The sequence below is a fragment of the Myiozetetes cayanensis genome, unplaced genomic scaffold (genome assembly GCF_022539395.1).
Source record: "Myiozetetes cayanensis isolate MyiCay16 unplaced genomic scaffold, myiCay2020 scf5-8, whole genome shotgun sequence".
NCBI classification, from domain to species: domain Eukaryota; kingdom Metazoa; phylum Chordata; class Aves; order Passeriformes; family Tyrannidae; genus Myiozetetes; species Myiozetetes cayanensis.
The window spans coordinates 2,853,371-2,875,004 of NW_026087742.1; the positions used below are offsets into that span (position 1 = coordinate 2,853,371).

General features: G+C 59.3%; 1 protein-coding gene and 1 long non-coding RNA gene across 2 annotated transcripts; one reads left to right on the plus strand and one right to left on the minus strand.

Moving 5' to 3' along the window:
* The first annotated feature begins 2,004 nt into the window (after positions 1-2,004).
* Positions 2,005-7,107, plus strand: LOC126649725 (zinc finger CCCH domain-containing protein 18-like). Its single transcript, XM_050334118.1, has 4 exons — positions 2,005-2,364; positions 2,918-3,057; positions 3,170-3,601; positions 6,654-7,107. The coding sequence occupies exons 1-4, from the start codon at positions 2,005-2,007 to the stop codon at positions 6,793-6,795; spliced, it is 1,074 nt and encodes a 357-aa protein (XP_050190075.1). The 3' UTR covers positions 6,796-7,107.
* Positions 7,108-16,217: 9,110 nt separating this feature from the next.
* Positions 16,218-19,097, minus strand: LOC126649485 (uncharacterized). Its single transcript, XR_007631054.1, has 2 exons — positions 17,593-19,097; positions 16,218-16,689 (listed from the first exon to the last, which is right to left on the minus strand). It is a non-coding gene; the product is annotated as an uncharacterized LOC126649485 (long non-coding RNA).
* Positions 19,098-21,634: the final 2,537 nt, after the last annotated feature.

Below are 21,634 nucleotides of genomic sequence, written 5' to 3' on the forward strand. Positions count from 1 at the left end.
GGGGAAAGGAAGAGGGAGAAGTCACCCCCTCCCACTCCTTTTCCCTCGCCCCCTCCTTTGGACCCCCTCCTCGGGACGGGGCCTCCGGGGGAGGAGAGGAGGAGGGAGAGAGAGGAGGAGGGTGGGGAGGGAGGGGGGGGGGTGGGAGGGAGGTGGGGGTGGGGGTGGGAGGGGGAGTGGGGGGTGGAGGGGTGGGGGGTGGGAGGAGGGTGGGGGGTGGGAGGGGAGAGTGGGGGGTGGGAGGGGAGGTGGGGGGTGGGAGAGGTGGGGGGGGGGTGGGAGGGGGGTGGGAGGGGTGGGAGGGGGTGGGGGGTGGGGGGGTGGGAGTGGGAGGGGGGGGTGGGAGGGGTGGGGGTGGGAGGGGGTGGGGTGGGAAGGTGGGAAGAGTGGACACTTGATTTCATTATCCTATTTCTTTTCAACGCTCTCCCCCTCCCCTCCCACCCCCACCCCCACTCCCACCCCCCCCCTCCCACCCCCTCCACCCCCCCCCCACCCCCTCCCACCCCCCCCCTCCCACCCCCACCTCCCTCCCACCCCCCCTCCCACCCCCTCCCCTCCACCCCCCCCCCACCCCCTCCCACCCCCTCCTCCCACCCTCCACCTCCTCACTCCCCCTCCCCCGAGGCCCCGTCCCGAGGAGGGGTCCAAAGGAGGGCGAGGAAAAAGGAGGGAGGGGGAGATCCAATCCCCTCCTTCCCCCCTCCCCTCGGACCCCCTCCTCCGGAGAGGGCCCCGCCCCGACCGCCCCGGGGGAGTCTTGGAGTGGGAGGGGTCAGAGGGAAATTCCCCCCTCCTCCCCACCCCAGGACCCCGCTCCCCCGGAGAGGAGTCCCTCTGACCGCTCCCCGGGGAGGGAGTCCTGGAATGGGAGGGGTCAGAGGAGAAGCTCCCCCTCGTCCCCTCCACCCCGGGACCCGCTCCCCCGGAGGGTCCTCCTGACCGCTCCCCAGGGCAGGGAGTTTCGGGGTGGGAGGGATCAGAGGAGAGAGTCCCCCTCGTCCCCTCCACCCGGGACCCCGCTCCCCCGGAGGGAGTCCCCCTCCCGCCCCCCGAGCCCCCTCTCCGGAGGGCCCTCATCCCTGCCCGCCCGCCTCCCCCCGCCCCAAACGGCCCCTGGCTTCGGTCCCGGCAATAGACCTCTAGAGACGTCTATTCCCGAGACCGAACCCCCCCCGCCCGCGGAGCCCCAAGTGTGATGTCGGGACGGGCCGGAGCCCCGGCCGTGTCGGGCGGTGCTTGTGAACTGCATGGGGGGACCCGCCGAGCGGGCCCGGCCCCGTGTGGGGGATCCAGGGGGGGCGCCGGGTCGGGCCATGGCGGCTTTATTAAACCGGCGCCCCCAAACCAAACCAAAGCCCGCGGCTGCGGGGACGCGCGCACGGGGGACAGGGGCACGGAGGGTCGGGGGGTGCGGCGGAGCAGGGATGGGGAGGAGGGGAGGCCGGAGGAGCCGGGGGCCCGGGGTGTGCAGGAGGGCAGCGACCGGGACCAGGGGAGGCGGCGTGCGGGCACAGCCAGGGCGGAGGGGGAGGAAGCGGGGCAGGGACCATCGGGGTGTGCGCCAGGGGACCGAGAGGCAGCAGGGCCAGGCGGGGTGGAGAACCAGGGAGGACGGAGGGGCGGGAACGAGGGGTGGTGGGCTCGGGGTGCCTCTGCGGGCCGGGACGAGCGGTTTGGGGAGGGAGGGAGGGGGGCTAGGGGAGAGGGGGGTTGGGGGGGTGTGGGGGGTAGGGGGGAGGAAGGGAGGGGACGAAGGAAAGGGGAAAGAGTAAAAGAAAAGACAAAACTAAAAGAAAAGCTACGAACCAAAATCAAGAAAAAGAGCCGCGGCAGGGAGAGGCCCCGCGGCGTGGCTGCTCCTCGCGCACTCCCCGAGCAAATGGCACCGCCGCCGAGGTCCGCCCTTAAATACCCCCGGCCCGACCCGCCCCCGCCCGTCCCCGCCCCGCGCACCTGTGCGGGCCCCTCCCCGCGCACCTGTGCGGGCCCCGCCCCGCTCACATGGTCGGGTCCTGCCCCTGCCCCGCCCCGGCCCCGCCCCGGCCGCGCCGCTCAAAAGCGGCAGAACCGCGCTCGCCCCGCTGTTGTGGAGGACGCTCGTCCCGGGGCGCGGACGGACCGAGCGGCGCTCACGGCCCGGGGGCAGCTCCCGGCGCTGCGCCGAGCCCGGGCCGTGAGCGGGGCCGGCACCGGAGGAGCGAGGCTGCGGACGGGGCTCGGCATCGGGATGGCGACCGGGACCGGCATCGGGACCGGGATCGGGACCGGCATCGGGATCGCGACCGGGATCGGCATCGGGATGGCGACCGGGACCGGCATCGGGATGAGGACCGGCGCCAGGACCGCCGCCGGAGGAGCGAGGTTGGCTTGGGGCTGGGAATGGGCTCGGGAGCACGATGGGCACCGGGACCGGCGCATCTGCCCCGGCGCGGCCGGCAGGAGCCGTTCCGGGGCGGTCGCTGGGACCGAGGCGGGCGGGGCCGCTCGGACCGGGGCTCTGCCGGGGCTTTGCCGGGGCCGGGAGAACGGCGGCGCTTCCCTCGTCCGTCCTCGTGGGGACGCGCCGGGCCCGCCCAGGGACCCCCGAACTCGCCGGGCCCCAGCGCCGCCCGCGCCCCCCGCGGGGTCAGAGCCCCCGGCTCGGGCACCCCGGCCCCAGCGCATCCCCCCGGAGAGAACACCGCCCGCCTGCCCCTTCTCCGCGGCCGCAATGCCGCGGGCTTCCCGCCCGCAGTGCCCCCGGGAACGGGGATCTGGGGCCCGCCGGGGCTCCGGGCACGGGCCCGCTCCGGCCGTGGGGAGCCGGGGCCCGTGCCGGGGCAGGGAAGAACGCTTCCTTTCCTCCTTCCTCCCGTGCTCCGGGACCACGAGCGGAGCTGCCCGCCTGTCCCCGTGTCCCCGTGTCTGTCCACAGGCAGCCCCAGGAGCTGGCGCTGACCGTGCCGCGGCTCGGGCACAGGCTGGGCCCGGCTCTGCCTTCGCAACGGCCGCAATTTCCCACAGTGATTCTTTGGCCTGCGATCCAGAAGCTGCAGCTCATCTGACAGCTGCCAGGTGAGACCTGAGGCTCTCCTTCCTCTCCCCCACTTTCTCTGGAACTCGCCCCTCCCGCGGCAAAGCCTCCGCTTTGAAAAATCCCACCGAAAGATTGCATCTTTCTTTGCAGACGGGCAAGGTCCTGCCTGGCCGGGAAAGGGCTCCAGGAGAGGAAAGCCACAAATGCTCCGAGCGGACGCTGCGGCGCGAGTCACAGGAGGCAAGGAGCGCGGGGAAATGCTGTCGGCAAATGCGCCTTTATTCAATGTGGGCAGCTCTCGCTCCTCTCCACGAGCCCTTGGCAGGCACGGGCCGGAGGGAGCGCGGCCGGCTGGGCTGTGCCCGGCTGGGGACGGGCACGAACTCGTGCTTGCCGTGCTCGGGGAGCTTTTGCTGCCCCGTCCGGGATTTGCCCAGCGGCTGTCGAGGTGCTGGCGGGTGACGGCCCTTGCCAGGGACAAAGCAGCCCGCCGAGTGCGGAGGGTTCCCTCGCTGCGAGGCACGGGCGTTTGGCCGAGGGTCGCCGTCTGGTCCCGCCTGCAGGGGACCTGCTCACCTCCAGGTGAGCGCTTGCAAGCCAAAATGCCGGGGGGCGGGGGGGATGCCGGCTCGGGGCCGCTTTTCGGGCCCGGAGCTGGACGGAGCCCTCGGCGGCTCCTGCTTCCTGCCAGGAATGTTCTCGGGGCTCCCTGTGCGCTCCGGAGCAGCCGGGCAGGGAAGGCGGGCCGGCAGGAGGACGGAGCAGCAGGCAGCGAGCCGGCCCTCCTTGCGCTTCCTCTTGGCAGGGGACGGAGGAGCCGTGCCCTGCACTGCCCTGCTCCGGAGCGTCCGGAGCTGGGGAATCCCACCCGCAGCCGCGGCACTGCCAGCACAGCTCGTGGCAGCAGGGATGGAGCAGCTCCGGGCCAGCCCTCGCAGCGGGCACGAGCTGGATTTGTCTGCCAGGCACGGCTCGTCTGCAAAACACACAGCCCAGGGCTGGGAACCCGGCCACGGGCACCGGGGTGGGCACGGAGAAAGGGCTGCCCGCGGCTCCTCAGACAGGAGCCAAAGCAGATGCCACCTGTCCAGGCTGGTGGGCAGCACTCGGAGCCACTCTGGGGGAAACCCCCTGGACCTGCCAGGAGCTCGGAGTCTGCCCTGCCAGCTCCTGATGGGTGGCAGGGCCACCGGGAGGGATTCAAAGAAACCCCAAAGCTTACCGAGGGACTCACCCAGAGGAAGAGAGCCATTGCTGTCGTAAAAAGCTTGGAAAGCTGGTCAAAAGCCTAGGACGACAATACTGGGATTCCCAGGCCCCTTCTTAGTGGTTCCATGTGAATGTCTTTTTAGTCCCTCCATTAGCAGCTTGCAGAACTTACCCCGGGATTCAGAGGCTGAGCAGGGTTTGCTTTGGGTTGCCTCGCCCCTCTGGCCCCAGCTGCTGCAAACACAAGTGGGGCCAAGGCGGTTAACGCTACTTGCCCCCCAAAACAGTTGCTGCATCCCCTAGAAATTTGCTCCAGGTTTTCAGAGAAACATCACTCTGCTCGGCTCTTATAAATCACCACTTTTCTTACAGGACAAACCCACACGCCTTCAGTTCAAATTCACCAAGTTCACAACTGTGTCCGCATGCGTTTACTGCCCCCCCATGCGTGGTGTGTAGGAGAATAGAGACCTTGTGGGTTAAGGCAGGAGTGGACCAGCTGAGGTGGAATTTGAGGTCTCAAGGACTAAGTGTTTTGAGAACATGACAAGGACTGGACATCTGCAGGAACAAGAAAAGAGCAGCACCTGCAGGCGGGAGCTCCGGGCACGGGCCCGCTCCGGCCGTGGGGAGCCGGGGCCCGTGCCGGGAGCAGGGAAGAACGCTTCCTTTCCTCCTTCCTCCCGTGCTCCGGGACCCCGAGCGGAGCTGCCCGCCTGTCCCCGTGTCTGTCCACAGGCAGCCCCAGGAGCTGGCGCTGACCGTGCCGCGGCTCGGGCACAGGCTGGGCCCGCCTCTGCCTTCGCAACGGCCGCAATTTCCCACAGCGATTCTTTGGCCTGCGATCCAGAAGCTGCAGCTCATCTGACAGCTGCCAGGTGAGACCTGAGGCTCTCCTTCCTCTCCCCCACTTTCTCTGGAACTCGCACCCTCCCGCGGCAAACCCACTGGTTTTAAAAATCCCACCGAAACATTGCATCTTTCTTTGCAGACGGACAAGGTCCTGCCTGGCCGGGAAAGGGCTCCAGGAGAGGAAACCCACAAATGCTCCGAGCGGACGTTGCGGTGCGAGTCACAGGAGGCAAGGAGCGCGGGGAAATGCTGTCGGCAAATGCGCCTTTATTCAATGTGGGCAGCTCTCGCTCCTCTCCACGAGCCCTTGGCAGGCCCGGGCCGGAGGGAGCGCGGCCGGCTGGGCTGTGCCCGGCTGGGGACGGGCACGAACTCGTGCTTGCCGTGCTCGGGGAGCTTTTCCTGCCCCGTCCGGGATTTCCCCAGCGGTTGTCGAGGTGCTGGCGGGTGACGGCCCTTGCCAGGGACAAAGCAGCCCGCCGAGTGCGGAGGGTTCCCTCGCTCCGAGGCACGGGCGTTTGGCCGAGGGTCGCCGTCTGGTCCCGCCTGCAGGGGACCTGCTCACCTCCAGGTGAGCGCTTGCAAGCCAAAATGCCGGGGGGCGGGGGGGATGCCGGCTCGGGGCCGCTTTCGGGCCCGGAGCTGGACGGAGCCCTCGGCGGCTCCTGCTTCCTGCCAGGAATGTTCTCGGGGCTCCCTGTGCGCTCCGGAGCAGTTGGGCAGGGAAGGCGGGCCGGCAGGAGGACGGAGCAGCAGGCAGCGAGCCGGCCCTCCTTGCGCTTCCTCTTGGCAGGGGACGGAGGAGCCGTGCCCTGCACTGCCCTGCTCCGGAGCGTCCGGAGCTGGGGGAATCCCACCCGCAGCCGCGGCACTGCCAGCACAGCTCGTGGCAGCAGGGATGGAGCAGCTCCGGGCCAGCCCTCGCAGCGGGCACGAGCTGGATTTGTCTGCCAGGCACGGCTCGTCTGCAAAACACACAGCCCGGGGCTGGAACCCGGCCACGGGCACCGGGGTGGGCACGGAGAAAGGGCTGCCCGCGGCTCCTCAGACAGGAGCCAAAGCAGATGCCACCTGTCCAGGCTGGTGGGCAGCACTCGGAGCCACTGTGGGGGAAACCCCCTGGACCTGCCAGGAGCTCGGAGTCTGCCCTGCCAGCTCCTGATGGGTGTCAGGGCCACCGGGAGGGATTCAAACAAACCCCAAATCTTACCGAGGGACTCACCCAAAGGAAGAGAGCCATTGCTGTCGTAAAAAGCTTGGAAAGCTGTTCAGAATTCTAGGACAACAATACTGGGATTCCCAGGCACCTTCTTAGTGCTCTTGGTTCCATTTTAATGTCTTTTTAGTCCCTCCATTAGCAGCTTGCAGAACTTACCCCGGGATTCAGAGGCTGAGCAGGGTTTGCTTTGGGTTGCCTCGCCCCTCTGGCCCCAGCTGGTGCAAACACCACTGGGGCCGATGCGGTTAAACACACTTGCCCCTAAAAACAGTTGCTGTATCCCCTAGAAATTACCCCAGGTTTTCAGAGAAACATCACTCTGCTCAGTTTTATAAATAACCACTTTTCTTACAGGACAAACCCACCACCTTCAGTTCAAATTCACCAAGTTCACAACTGTGGCCACGTAGATTTTACTGCCCCCCATGCGTGGTGTGTAGGAGAATTAGAGACCTTTTGGGTTAAGGCAGGAGTGGACCAGCTGGTGGGAATTTGAGGAGTCTCAAGGACTAAGTGTTTTGAGAACATGACAAGGACTGGACATCTGCAGGAACAAGAAAAACAGCACCTGCAGACGGGAGTTTGAGCTGGACCTGCCAGGAGGCATGGGAATAAAGTATTGTGGTTAGATTTAGAAGGAGAAGAATTTAGAAAACAAGATATGCTGGCTAGCCAATAATAATGGTGTGAACAGTGTGTGTTTTGTGTGTGTGACCAATCATGAGTTGAGTAGTCAAATACGTGGTAGTTATTGAATTGTATAAGAGTAAGTATAATTTCCAATAAAGATGAAGCTTCCAAAACATCATCCTGGTGTGTGTGAAGTTTCCATTGGGTCTCGCACGTGGTTACAGTGGTGGAACCCAGGAAAACACAAAGGGTGTGGTCCTCTGGGAATGTTCACAGGGCACCGCGTGGATCCAATCCGGGACTACAGCCCAGTGGGAGATGTGTCGCCAAGCCCTCCGGCTGCCCCGATGGACACGCCCTGACACACAACAGGTTCCTCTGCCGGGGCCTCGGGGAATGTCCGTAAGGTGCCACACAGAAAGGAGCCCCTGATGGACACAGTCTTGGGATTCAGGGGGAAAAAAGCTCTTTTCTTTCTTTAGCATCTCCTGCTCCGTCGGCCTCGATAGCAAACGTGGCCTCAGCCTCGGGAAGACACGGAGAGTCGTGGGCTTTACAGACCCCGGTCTCTCCTCGGCCTTTCCGCAGGGACGGTCTGATAGGGAGAGGGAAGGAAACAGGTCAGGGTGCACAGCCTGCTTCCAGAAAATCCTCCTAATCCGTAAAGCACTGTGCAGAGCTGTAGGAACACGCCCCAAACCTTCATGATGCTCACCGATTGCCCACAGAGCCTGTCGCCTGTCCGGCCCTGGCACAGGCTGCCTGGGGCAGTGCAGGGATTTAAAGCCCTGTGGATGTGGCACCTGGGGACCTGGGTTAGCGGTGGCCTCGGCGGTGCTGGGCAGTGGCTGGATCATAGAGGGCTTTTCTAACCTGAACAATTCCAGGATTCAAAGGGCTCTCTGTATACAGCCAGCACAGACACACCTATGACTGCTGCAAACATCCTTTGCCTTTCCCATCAGTATCAAGTGTCATCAGGGTTCATCCAGAGACGTTTGTTGCCAAATATCCGCTGGTGGGAGCACTCCTCGCTGCAGGAAAAGCCAGCAGGAGTAGATCAAATTCCCTTCCAAAAGAGCTGACGGGAGCTGGTACCGTCCCCAGCTGCTTGGGAAGCTCACGTGCCCTTCCAGCAGCAAAAAGTGAGGGAAATCACTTCCTGCTGGGGGACAATGACACGAGAGCTGTGTGGAGAGAGCGGCAGAGACGGGAGAGGAACAGCAGCATCAGGTGCTGCCAGAGTGAACCTCTGTCAAGTCAACCTCCAGGACCTGTGTGAAATGCCTTCCAGCTAAGCTGTGAGCAAATATATTCCTTTCTTCCCCTCACAGACCTTTCAGCCACAGCCAGGAGCCGCTCCGGACGGAAGGGCCCCTCCGTGTCGATGCACGTGGCTTTTCCCTCTCAGCCACCGCGGAGTCCAAGCCTCTAATACTTTATGGAATACTAAAATCTCTGCAAGTCTGAAATGAAAGGGTACACCTGCTAAAGCTTGGAGCTTCTGCACCGGCTTGTAACAAAGAGCCACCTCTAGAAAGCAAGAAGCACTTAGAAAGTCAAGAAAAGTGCCCAAATTAGCAAATTCCCAAATGCTGTGGCGTCTGAACATTGGATTGTAATGAGGTGACCCACTCACCTGACAGGTGACTGCCAGGGTGTGACAGAGCTGTGTCTTCCCAGTACAGAACTCCCCGAACAACTCTGTTATGGACCCTGTTTCTATTCCTCCTGAAGGGAAGAGAATAACAATAATAATTAGCAATAAAAATTACAAACAAAACCCACACACAAAACATTGCAAATTACAGAGACTCAGTAAAACACTTAATTTGGCCAAAAGTTTCAAAATTAATTGGCAAAACTTGTCATCCTGAGATTTGTTCACGTTGTAGGTAAAAGGTTTGGGTGTGTTTTTGAAGATGTTGCAGAGCTAAAATTATTTGGTTCATTTTTGGATCACCAGATAAATGGGCAGATGGTGATCCCTGGTTTGGTTTTCTTGAAATACATCACACGCTAGAATAAACCAGAAACATCCCCAAATGGACAGCTCTGGCTCTTGCATTGTGACTACAAGGCTTTAAAACTATTTCTGCAGCTTTTAAAATAAAAACAGTTACACAAGAGCAGCACTTGAGGAGATTTTTCACTTAACCACAACTTGTTCTCTGGGATTCTGTGCGAGGATCGTGTTCCCGGTAAAAAGCCCACCCCAACAACGCAGGCTAAGCGGTAAAGAGCAATCGAGTGATTCCCTTGAAGCAGTTTGTCCAGTTCCTTGGAGCCAGTGGTGATCTGGATGATCTCCGACCTCCGCTGGTGGAATTCCGTGGCCAAACCCACGGGAACCGGTTGTGCTGGCTCAGCCTGAGGGAAAACCAAGCAGAGCAGTGCCAGGAGAGCTCCCCTGTTCATTAACCCCCAGGAATTAATATTTCCTGCTTTGGGGAGTAGCACCTGTATCACTCCCCGCCCCTTTTAGTTTCCAGACTGGGCGCTAGTTGGTACCTCTGAAGAGAAGTGAAATTGTGCTGCAGGAGAAGGCTCCACCATCTATTTGGTGTGTTTTATGGAAATAGTTTCCCCTCGCCACCCCCCTTCCGGTTCAGCTCTGTCCCGGTGGGTTTTGTCCCTTCTCGTCAGAAGCCGTGTCGCACCTCTAAGCACCTTGCCTGCCCTTTGGAGACCTTCCAAATCCACCACAACTCTTCAAGCCGGCAGAAAGAAGCTTGTGGAATATCTTGGCTCAATGTTCCATAACATCCTTACCGGGATTTGGTCAGCTTTGGCTTCGCTGATGCCTTTGATGTTCAGCAGCTCCTTCTTTGGTGCACAAGCCACGGCCTCCACGGTGTGAAATCCAGCCTCTTCCAGCTTCTTCACATCCTTGGCATTTCCACCACATTGCTGGCAGGGAGGGAGGGGGCAAAAAGGGACACATTTTGATTATTTTGGATTGTTGGGTGGGTGTTGTTTTTTTTTTTGACAGAACACAAGTAAGAATTTAGCAAGAGTTTTCAGACACACCTTGCTTTTAAAGGAAGAGGCTTACGCGGGATATTGGGAAGGAATTCTTGGCTGTGAGGGTGGGGAGGTCCCGGCACAGGTTGCCCGGAGAAGCTGTGGCTGCCCCTGGATCCCTGGAAGTGTCTGAGGCCAGGTGGGATGGGGCTTGGAGCAAGCTGGGCGAGTGGAAGGTGTCCCTGCCCATGGCAGGGGGGTGGGACTGGAGGGGCTTTAAAATCCCTGCCAAGCCAAGCCAACCCAAGCCAGTGTGGGATTCCATGAAAAAGAGCAGCAGATCTCAGGAAAACTTCCTGCCGAGGCAAGTGCTCTCGTGCCTCCAGCCTGGATACGAGCTGTGGCCCAAAGCTCTCCTCCTCTGCCGACGTGTCCGCGTTGGCCTCCGGCTGCATCTGCGTGGCCCTGGCAGCGAGGGGCCGGGACCCCCTGGAAGGGACCAAACCTCCCAGGATCCCGTTGGAGCAAGAGCTCACGAGGTAACACGACTGCCAGCCGTGGAATTCTTGCGGCTGGAAGAGCCCTCTGAACTGGCACCTGCTGTTGTGGCTGGGCTGTGCCCCAGAGCCGCCCTCGGGACAGCCACCCACACCTTGGCAAGGGCTGGAAGGGGATCCAGAGCCTTCGGAGGATGTGTCCCACCCGCAGCCGCGGCACTGCCAGCACAGCTCGTGGCAGCAGGGATGGAGCAGCTCCGGGCCAGCCCTCGCAGCGGGCACGAGCTGGATTTGTCTGCCAGGCACGGCTCGTCTGCAAAACACACAGCCCGGGGCTGGAACCCAGCAGTTCAACACCCCCAAGTTTCTGTCTCTGTCCCCACTCATTCCCTCAGCTTCCCTCAGCATGTTCATTCACTCCCCTGCAGGGAATGAACCTCCTCTTCAACCCCCAAAGTTTTCCCTTTCAGCCCACTACTAATTACCTCTTCTGCAACACAAAATAGTCCTTCTCTCCTCCAGAGATTACCTCTGATTTTTACCCCACCTGCACACTCTGACCACCTCATTTTCACCTCCAAATATTCACTCCTTACCCTGGAGGGTTTCTGAAGCTTCACCTGTCCCGTAAGGACTGCCTCAGTTGATGGCAAAAAGTTCCTTCTCTCTGCCAGACGTGGCCACACCTTTTACCCCCAGAGTCTTCCCTGGGCCCGCTGGAGTGTCCACTCCTGATTGCCTCATCTGCACCTCTCAGGGTTCATTCTGGACCCTGCAGATGACCTCAAACATTTCTGCCCTAAATGTCCCCACCTGCCCACCACTGCTCACCTCAGCTGACAGCGTGCTGTTCTTTCTCTCCCCTGGAGACAAAACCTCGTTCTAAACCCCCAGGGTTTGAACTCAAAATATCCATTCTCTGCCCTGGACATTACCTCAGGTTTGACCCCCACAATTTCCCCCAGATGTCCACAACTGATGGCCCCAGTTCACCCCATGAGCTGCATTCTCTCTGCTCCACGTGACCTCACATTTTACCAACAAACATCTTCCCTCCCTGCCCACCACTGACTGCCTCACTTTACCCAAGGTGTTCATTCTCCCTGTGACAGATTGCCCAGATTTGACTCCCCAAATTCTCCTTCCCTACCCACAGGTAATCAGCTCATCTGTACAAATCCATGTGCGTTCCCTACTCTGTGGACTACCCCAAGTGTACCCTAAAAGCACTGCCCAACTCTCCACCACTGAGTACCTCATTTGTCCTTAAAAATATTCATTCTCCACACTGCATGGTGCCCCAAATTTTTCCCCAAAACTTTTCCCTTCCTGTGCACTCCTGACGGTCTCAGGTCACCCCAGAATGCTCATTCTCTCTGCTACACATTGCCCCAGATTCTCCCCCACATTTTCCCTACCTGCTCCCCACTGACTGCCTCAGTGTCCATCACGATGGACATTCTCCCTGCTACAGATGACCTCAGACCATACCCACAGCATTTTCTCGACCTCTCCACAGCTCACCAACTCACTTAGACATCAAGATTTTCATTCTCTACCCAGCACAAGACCTCAAGTTTACTCTCCAAACCTTCCCCACCTGTCCACCACCCAGCAACTCATTTTCACCTCAGAAGATTCACTCTCTGCCCTGGAGATTACCACAAGTTTTACCCCCAACATTTCCCTGCAGGTCCCCAAGGTTTACCCCAGTTTACCCCAAAATGTCCATTCTCTCTCCTCCACATCACCCCTGATTTTACAAACACAAAGTTTCCCTCCCTGCCCACCACTTGGCTGCCTCACTGTGCCTCAAAATGCTCATTTTCTCCCCTCGGTGACATCCAGATTTACCTTCACTCTTATCCCTGCCTGCAAACTACTTATTACCTCATTTGGACCTTCTAATATTCGTCCTCTGCCACAGAGAATTCCTCATAGTTTTCCCCAAAAACCTCCTTACCTGTCCACTCCTGATTTCCCCAGTTTAACCCATGAGGTACATTGTCTCTGCTGCAGATTACCTCAGCTATGACAAACAAAAATTTCCCTCCCTGCCCGCTCCTGACTGCCTCACTTTACCCAAGCTGTTCATTCTCTCTGTGACAAATTGCCCCAGATTTTACTCCCAACATTTTCCTCACCTATCCATGTCTAAGCAGCTCATATCTGTCTAGAGAGGGTCATTCTCCACCCCACAGACCTCCTCAAGCTCTTCTCAAACCTTCCCCTACCTGTCCTCCACCCAGTGCCTCATCTTCACCTCAACAGATTCTCTTCCCAGGTCATTACCTGCACTTTAACACCCCCAAGTTTCTGTCTCTGTCCCCACTCATTCCCTCAGCTTCCCTCAGCATGTTCATTCACTCCCCTGCAGGGAATGAACCTCCTCTTCAACCCCCAAAGTTTTCCCTTTCAGCCCACTGCTAATTACCTCTTCTGCAACACAAAATAGTCCTTCTCTCCTCCAGAGATTACCTCAGATTACCACAACTGATGGCCCCAGTTCACTCCATGAGGTGCATTCTCTCTGCTCCACGTGACCTCACATTTTACCAACAAACATCTTCCCTCCCTGCCCACCACTGACTGCCTCACTTGACCCAAGCTGTTCATTCTCTCTGTGACAGATTGCCCAGATTTGGCTCCCAACATTTTCCTCACCTATCCACATCTAAGCAGCTCATTTGTACCTAGAGAGGGTCATTCTCCACCCCAGAGACCTCCTCAAGCTCTTCTCAAACCTTTCCCTACCTGTCCTCCACCCAGTACCTCATCTTCACCTCAACAGATTCTCTTCCCAGGTCATTACCTGGCAGTTTAACACCCACAATTTTCTGATTCCATCCTTTTGAACACCAAATAGTCATTCTCTCCTGTAGAGATTACCTCCTGTTTAACCCCCAAAGGCTTCCCTACATGCACACTACTCTCTTTTTGATCTCCAAAGATTTGTTCTCTGCCCTGGAGATCTCATCAAGTTTTCCCCTCAAAACTTTCTCTGCCTCTCCAGTACTGACTGATCCAGTTTATTCCAAAATGTTCCTTCTCTCTGCTGCTCATTGCCACAGATTTTACCCCCACAATTTTCCCTACAAGTCCACCACTGAGTGCCTCATTTTCACCTCTAAATATTCACTCTCTGCCATGCAGATTACCTCAGATATTTCCCCCCACCCAACTTTCCCTACGTGCCCACTACCGATGAGCCCGGTTTACCTCCCGTCTCTTCTGTCCCGGCCCACGAGGCTGCCGAGGAAGGAGGGCCCGGGGAGTGCCCAGTGCCGACGGCTGCAGCCAGAGCTCAGCACACATCCAGAGAGGCAATTCCATCACCTCAAAGGAAAACAGAAGAAAAAAGGGATTTACTTGGTCTGAAAGTTCTTTGGAGCTCTTTCAAACAAACCAAGACTCGCTTTGGTCTGAGTTGGGTGCACAGTGAGCGGTGGGCACGGGGCACGGCATCGATGCCCACGGGGATGGTGCTTTCTGGGGGACAGAAAACCTCAGCAGGCAACAAAAGGCAGCAGCGTCTGTCGCCCTGAGCCTCCTCCAACTCAGCCTGAGGGCCCAAACCTCAAGCCCTGCCGGGAAACACTGCCCTTGCCGGCGTAAGTGTGGAGCACAGCCCTCACTCTGCCCTTGCCACGCTCCCAGCTCACCCCACGTTCCGCACAGGGGGCCAAAGGCCACTGGGGCCGGGGCTCTCTCTGTCTCTGCAGCCACCAGGGCGCTCCAGCACGGACAGCCTGGACCCAGAGCAGATCCCTCGGGATTAGCAGCGTCCCGGGGGTACCTGGAGACACAAAGCACCAGCCTCTGGGGCTGCCACTTCATTTCCACCACACACAGCCTGCCAAATTTAGAGATGCAGCTCTCTGACCACAAAACCCAGTTCTGACCCAGTTCTCCTGGGCACCCACACCGACTCCACAAACCCCACAAGAATGAGAATGTTCTGCTGCTTTAACAAACTTCACCTCAGCTTTTTTTTATTATTATTTTTGCCATGAAGAACAGGGGTTCCTTGTTTTCCTTAACACTCTGGGACTGTAGGACCTAATCTTTGCAATCAAGTGACAATAGAGATGTTATGAACACTTAAACCTCTCCCACGTGGTTCTGCCTCAGAGAACTGGGCCAGCCCTGAGCTACTCCCATGTGCCTGCAGAGCTTTGGGGAGGGACAGGACAATGTCCCACTTCTGCTTGGAAACCTTCCAGAGGAGGAAAAGCCACTTCCCTCTCTCTCTGACTCAGAACCAAAGCAGTCCTGTAGTTTAGAAATAGACCCCTTCCCTGCTACTTGCTCCTTCCTTACACATCCATGGAGAACGTTTGCTCCACCCTTTGTTCCCAAGCACAGCTCTCCAGCCCAAATCCCAGCTCCAGACACAAACTAAACACACCTAAGGCAATGGTTCCATCAGCTCCTGGCATTCTGAGCTCCCCGTTCCCTGCAATGCCAACACTCCCTGCGATCTCACCGGCACCCGGCCCTTCGCCCCTGCCTCTGCACCCTTCCCAGCACACACGGCAAGGACCAGCCCGCAGCGGGAAAAGAGCCCTTGCCCAGGGAGCAAATGCCAAGAGGCAGGAGAAGGGAAACGTGTCCCTCTGACTTACCCCACCCCACGGGCAGGACCAGGAGCCCCCAGCACGGCCGGCGGGGCTGGAGCCTCTTGCCTTTGGCTGCTCACACCCCGAGGCATTGGGCACAGCTGGGCTGAATTCAGGGCTTTGGCCTGTCCTGAAAGAGAGCAGAACAGGACAGGTAAGTGCACTGGGCAACTCAAAGGCTCCTCTTCTTCACCCTTCTCTTCTGGTTGCTCACTAGAGGCTTTCATCCAGGAGAAATCCAGGGGGACACCAAAGGAAATGGGACCTTTGCCAGCATTTGTATTCCTCTCTGTTTCAGGCACTAAAAGGAGGCTCCTTTCTCTTACTGCATTCCTTGCCCAATTGGAACAGAACCCTTCTCATTCCAAACCCCCCTTATGAGTTAGTCAGTCCTCTGCCATTGGACTTCTTTGGACAAAGGCAGAGACACCTGGGGTGCTGGAGCCCAGGAAATCAGGGAGAGAAACCTGACAGGGAAAGGTTTCAAGGCAGCCCAGAACTCCGAAATATGTTCGTGCCTTGCCAGGCCACCCCAATCCTGTGGCACCCAGCCGAGCTGGGCAGCTGAGGCCAAGGCTCCCCTTCCTCCTGGAAATCACTGTCTCAGCACACCAAGGCCGTGCTGGGCAGCACTTGGGAAAACTTGGGAAAGGCAACAGGAAAAGGGCACTGCCTGTCAGAAAATGAGTGCCCACAACACCTTTGGGACAAAGGGAATAACATCACTCTCCTCCAAGAAACACAGGCCAGGCAGGGCTCTCCAGTCCAGGACACAACAGGCAGGAGAATGCAGGGAACACAGGGCAGGTATTGCCACTTATTCCCTGCAGCCCTCTCTGCACTTGGGGCTCCTGGCTCTTGACTTATAAAGAATGGGGGGGAAGGCAGGGTAGCAGAGCAGGGAATGCCCCTTAAAAACAGGGGCCTTGGCACCTGGAGCATCAGAGGAGGGCAGCTGGGAGGGGAGAACAGGAGAGAGAACAGGAAAGGGGTTTGTTCAGGAACAGGCTGTATGTCCAGCAGTGATGGCAACTGCAAACACGGGATGCTGCAGGAATGGAGCCCTTTGCCCTTTGCTCAGGGGCCTCAGCTCCACCCTCTGAGAGCAGCAGAGATCTGCTGCAGGGCAAGAGTTCAGTTAGGCACAAGTCAGTGATGCAGCTGCTGGGCAAGGGAAAGAGGAACTGACACCAAAATCACACAATCACCACTTTATTGTGACTTTATTGAGCTGCAACACAAATACATTCACAACAGGCCAGAGCAAGAGGTGCACACAGGATCCCCAACACAGCAGCTGGGCTTTCAGGAACACCCTCTCCTCAAGTTATGGAGCCGGGGGCTGACAGTTGGGATCCATCCTGGGGGACTGGAGAGCACTCAGACATCAGGGCCGAGTCCTACCTGGGCACTGCAAGCAGTTCAGCCCCAGCAGCAGTGGGAGTTTCTGCCTCTCCCTCCAAGACTATTTGGGACCCAACAGCTCAGTACAGTAGGATTTTATCTTCATGAATATTTTACAAAGTTGAGCTTCAGGAGAACTGAGGCACTTTTCATTATTCTGTGCTCTTCCAGTACTTCACTTGCCAGGATCCTTTGGGCACGAGGAACCTTCTAGACTGCTCCAAACCTTCACGGTCCACTTGTTCTTCTTGCCACACTTGGACCAGCCCAGTGTCCCTGCAGAAAGAGAAAATTCAATGATTCTCTCTGAAACCAGAACCTCCCCTGCTTTGCTTTCCCATTCCATGTTTTGTTCCCTACACAACTGAAGCCCTTCCAGGCCTTGCCAAGTGGCAGCCAAGGAATCCAACCCAAGAACCTGCCAGGGAGCAGCCTCTGTGCCACAGCAACAGCATTCCAGGTCTGTCACTGCCAACCCTCCGCTTCTCCCAACAGCTCCAGTGGCACCAGAACTTGTCCTGAAGGCAGAAAGGCTCCTTTTGGGAGCACCACAAGCCATCTCTACTGCAGCCCTGGAATTCCATCTCCTGCATGGACAAGCTGGGAGAAGCAGGGAAGAAAGCCAGGACCTTACAGGTCAATTAGGGACATCCAGCAGCAGCTCCAGTAAAGCTACTGAGTCAACACCTCACCAAAGACACCGGACAGCAAGGGCCAACACCTCCACAATCACTTCAGTTTGCAATTTAGAAAGCCAAATTAAAGCAAAGCTTTTCAGACACTTGGGAAGACTCAATCCCAGTGTAACCAGTTTGTGGGACTCATTCCCAGCCTGCTGAGGTTCATTTCCCACCTCACTCGTGGCTGCACTAGACCTGGTTACACACACACACACAGAAGGAGCTGCTGCAACTTGTCCAGTTTCCTGCTTCTCCTTGAAACTCCTCCAGCTGTTTGCCCAGCTCTCCAGGGTCCATTCCTTTGCCCACTGGACTTGTTCCCAGCCCCAGGGCTGCCAGGGCCACCCTGGGCTCTCACCTGCCCTCACACTGAGTGACCTTTCCCAGCCCTGAGTCCATCCGGCACTGACCGAGCTGCTGGGGGCTGCAGTTCTCCCTGCTCCTTCCCTCCCTCTGCCTGGAGAACACCCCTTCCAGCTCCTGCACCCCCACCTCTTACCTCCCAGAACAGCAGAGCTGCATCCTCCTGGATCCTCCAGCTGGACGCTGCTGGCTCTGTGCAACCCCCACCCTTCAGCAGGGATGGCAAAGGGAGCTGGGACATCACAGCCCCCAAACCTGCCCGGTCTCCAGCTGCTGAACAGACCTGGTGCTGTGCTGACAGGCAGGGCACTCAAGGAAACAACTCCTCCCCGGTCACAGAATAACAGCAACAGTTGAAACAAGCACAAGCCAACAGCACGGGATACAGATTTATGGGATACACTGCCCTTCCACAGCCAGGCACAGCAATAAGCACTCCACAAGGCTGCTCTGGCACAGGACCAATCTGAAGCTCAGCTTTTCTCTGTACCACTTCACCTTGTTTGCCACCTCATCCTATTGTCAAAACTTGCTGCCCTTGCACCTTTTTAGGCTGACCATCAGTTGAAGAGGCCTCCACTCCAGCACCCACAAGGGCCTGAGCCCTTTGACAAGATGCATTTTTCCAAGGAATTCAAAGCTCCACCTGAGGGCCATGGGCTTTTCTCACCCACCCTTGTGCTGGAGCTCGGCCTTCATCTCACTCTGCCTTCGCTTCTTTCAGTGGCTGCTCCATTTCCTGCCCTGCCTGGGCTGGAGCTCGGCATCCTGATCCCATCCCTGCCGGCCCCCGGAACCGCTGACTCAGCAATGGGGGGCCCTCCATTGCCAAGTGCACGGTCCCGTCGGGGCTCACGGGGGGAACAGGAGGTCGAAGGGCTCCAGTCCTCCTGGGACAACCTTCCACCACTACAGCCAACAAAGGAGCCTCTCCAGCCCTGCCTCCGAAGGCATCCTGAACAAACCCAGCCCAGCTCCCCAGGACAAACTGCTCCCTGTCTGCCCAGTCCAATCTGATCCCAGAGGCTCCCAGGTCATGCAGCCCAACTGTCCAGGAGATCACAGACTCTCTGGCCTTTACTTTAAACCTCTCCATAACACCAGGAAGTTCAGTCTGAGTAAAATCCTCCACCACATCAGGCCTGATGGGATAACCATCGGGGTCACCTTCCCCTTTCCCTCCTGTTACTTGTTGTGCTTCAGCAAACACTTCCCCCTCTGAACCACGCTCAACAGCAGCTGAATCCCAAGCATCTCCACCCCAGTTATTGTGATCCCAACCTATCCTTGCCTCTGCAGTCACAGCAGGCACTTGACTACTTTGCTTCTCATATTTATATTAGGCTACCTGGAGAGTCACTTCTGCTCCTGTTTGACAACTGTCTAACCTGGCCCTTCATCGGCCACACCTGTTTTCCACTGGCCCACACAATAGGAACAACTCTGTCTGCACACAGAGGTGTCTCCACTGCAGTTGATGTGAGGGGTCAGCATTACACAAGGGCTCATTTTGTTTCCTGCATTCCTATTTCATATTCAGGACATTTCCCAACACCTGTTACCGTACACACAAACTCTCATCAGGTCTCTGAGGGGCTCCACTGGAGGTCTCTGTTGGTCACCTACGCCTGGAGCCCCCAAAGTTCTAAGTGACCACCTTACAAGCTTCAAGTCACTTCACCTGGTTGCAGAGTAGCTTGGTATTGCTCAGCTACTGCCCAAGTTTCCATCTTAACTTTTTCTTTAGAAAAGGAACAAAAAGCATTAATGTGTGCACAGGGAAAAGGGGAACAGAGGTGGGGACAGGGGGTTGGGGTGTGTGGCAGAGCAGGGATAGGGGAGGAAGGGGAGGCCGGAGGAGCCGGGGGAGGTCGGGGTGTGCAAGAAGGCAGTGACCGGGACCAGGGGGAGGCAGCGTGTGGGAACAGCCAGGGCGGAGAAGGAGAAAGCAGGGGAGGAAGGACTGGGGTGTGCGGCAGGGGACGGAGAGAGAGCAGAACCAGGCAGGGTGAGAGATCAGGGAGGGTGGAGGACGGAGGAGCAAGAACGAAGGCTGGGGAGGCCAGAGTGGCTCTGCGGGCAGGGGCAGAGTATAAGGGAAGACCAGGTTGGGGAGGGAACAAAAGAAGGGGGAAGAATAAAAGAAAAAGTAGGAATAAAAGAAATAATACAAACCAAAGTAAAGAAAAAGAGCCACAGCAGCGAAAGGCCCCTGCAGCGTTACTGCTTCCTGCGCACTGCCCGAGCAAATGGCACCGGAGGTGAGTTCCAGCCCTTAAATACCCCCTGCCCTGCCCCGCCGTCCCCGCCCGTCCCCGCCCCGCGCACCTGTGCGGGCCCCTCCCCGCGCACCTGTGCGGGCCCCGCCCCGGCCCCGGCCCCGCCCCGACCGCGCCGCTCAAAAGCGGCAGAACCGCGCCCGCTCCGCTGGTTCAGAGGATGCTCGTCCCGGGGCGCGGACGGATCGACTCGCTAAGTGGAGACAGCACCGGAGGAGCGAGGCTACGGATGGGGCTCCGTATTAGGACTGGGATCGGGATCAGGACCGGCGCCAGGACCGCCACCGGAGGAGCGAGGTTGGCTTGGGGCTGGGAAGGGGCTCAGGAGCACGATGGGCACCGGGACCGGCGCATCTGCCCCGGCGCGGCCGGCAGGAGCCGTTCCGGGGCGGTCGCTGGGACCGAGGCGGGCGGGGCCGCTCGGGCCGGGGCTCTGCCGGGGCCCAGGGCCGGGAGAACGGCGGCGCTTCCCTCGTCCGTCCTCGTGGGGACGCGCCGGGCCCGCCCTGGGACCCCCGAACTCGCCGGGCCCCCAGCGCCGCCCGCGCCCCCCGCGGGGTCAGAGCCCCCGGCTCGGGCACCCCGGCCCCAGCGCATCCCCCCCGGAGAGAACACCGCCCGCCTGCCCCTTCTCCGCGGCCGCAATGCCGCGGGCTTCCCGCCCGCAGTGCCCCCGGGAACGGGGGATCTGGGGCCCGCCGGGGCTCCGGGCACGGGCCCGCTCCGGCCGTGGGGAGCCGGGGCCCGTGCCGGGGCAGGGAAGAACGCTTCCTTTCCTCCTTCCTCCCGTGCTCCGGGACCCCGAGCGGAGCTGCCCGCCTGTCCCCGTGTCTGTCCACAGGCAGCCCCAGGAGCTGGCGCTGACCGTGCCGCGGCTCGGGCACAGGCTGGGCCCGGCTCTGCCTTCGGAACGGCCGCAATTTCCCACAGCAATTCTTTTACCTCGCTCCGAGGCACAGGTGTTTAGCCGTCTGGTCCCGCCTGCAGGGGGGCGTCTCCTCCAGGTGAGCGCTTGCAAGCCAAAATGCCGGGGGGCGGGGGGGATGCCGGCTCGGGGCCGCTTTTCGGGCCCGGAGCTGGACGGAGCCCTCGGCGGCTCCTGCTTCCTGCCAGGAATGTTCTCGGGGCTCCCTGTGCGCTCCGGAGCAGCCGGGCAGGGAAGGCGGGCCGGCAGGAGGACGGAGCAGCAGGCAGCGAGCCGGCCCTCCTTGCGCTTCCTCTTGGCAGGGGACGGAGGAGCCGTGCCCTGCACTGCCCTGCTCCGGAGCGTCCGGAGCTGGGGAATCCCACCCGCAGCCGCGGCACTGCCAGCACAGCTCGTGGCAGCAGGGATGGAGCAGCTCCGGGCCAGCCCTCGCAGCGGGCACGAGATGGATTTGTCTGCCAGGCACGGCTCGTCTGCAGAATTCCCATCCGTGCCCGTGGAACGGGGCAGCTGGGCGGTGTTTGGGGCCGCTGTGCTGGGCTGCGGGGGCTGGGTAAGCCCGTTCCCTGCCGGGGAGCCCCGGGGGCAGCCGTGGTGGGGCTGAGGGGCTGTTGTTCTCTCGGTCTATCAGGGTTTGCCTTGGAACTCCAAAACCTTTCCCCATGCAGGGCTATGAGGCAAAGGCTGCTCTAACTCGGTTTTTTGGTGCTGACTTAATGCTCTTTCCTCGTTCTGTGTCAGTTTCCAGCTTTCCTCGTGGTTTCCCCTGGTGCTGGCAGAGCGTGGCGAGTTGTGCTTCCTACTGGGAGAGAGAAGGACCTTGGAAAGCTGCTCTGCTACCACAGCTGTGCCGAGCCTGGGAGTTTGTACCGGTAAGAACAGGGCTTATACTGCCAGTGAGGAACTGGGTTTTGCTGTTGGAAGATGGAATATGTATAAGCCTTTGAAATCCAAGGCAAGGCAGAAGCTGGGAG

Coding starts and splice junctions, on each gene's coding strand:
- LOC126649725 (XM_050334118.1), top strand. CDS start 2,005: ATGGTCGGGTCCTGCCCCTGCCCCGCCCCGGCCCCGCCCCGGCCGCGC. Junction 2,365..2,917: donor ACCGCCGCCGGAGGAGCGAG/GTTGGCTTGGGG, acceptor GTCTGTCCACAG/GCAGCCCCAGGAGCTGGCGC. Junction 3,058..3,169: donor GCTCATCTGACAGCTGCCAG/GTGAGACCTGAG, acceptor CTTTCTTTGCAG/ACGGGCAAGGTCCTGCCTGG.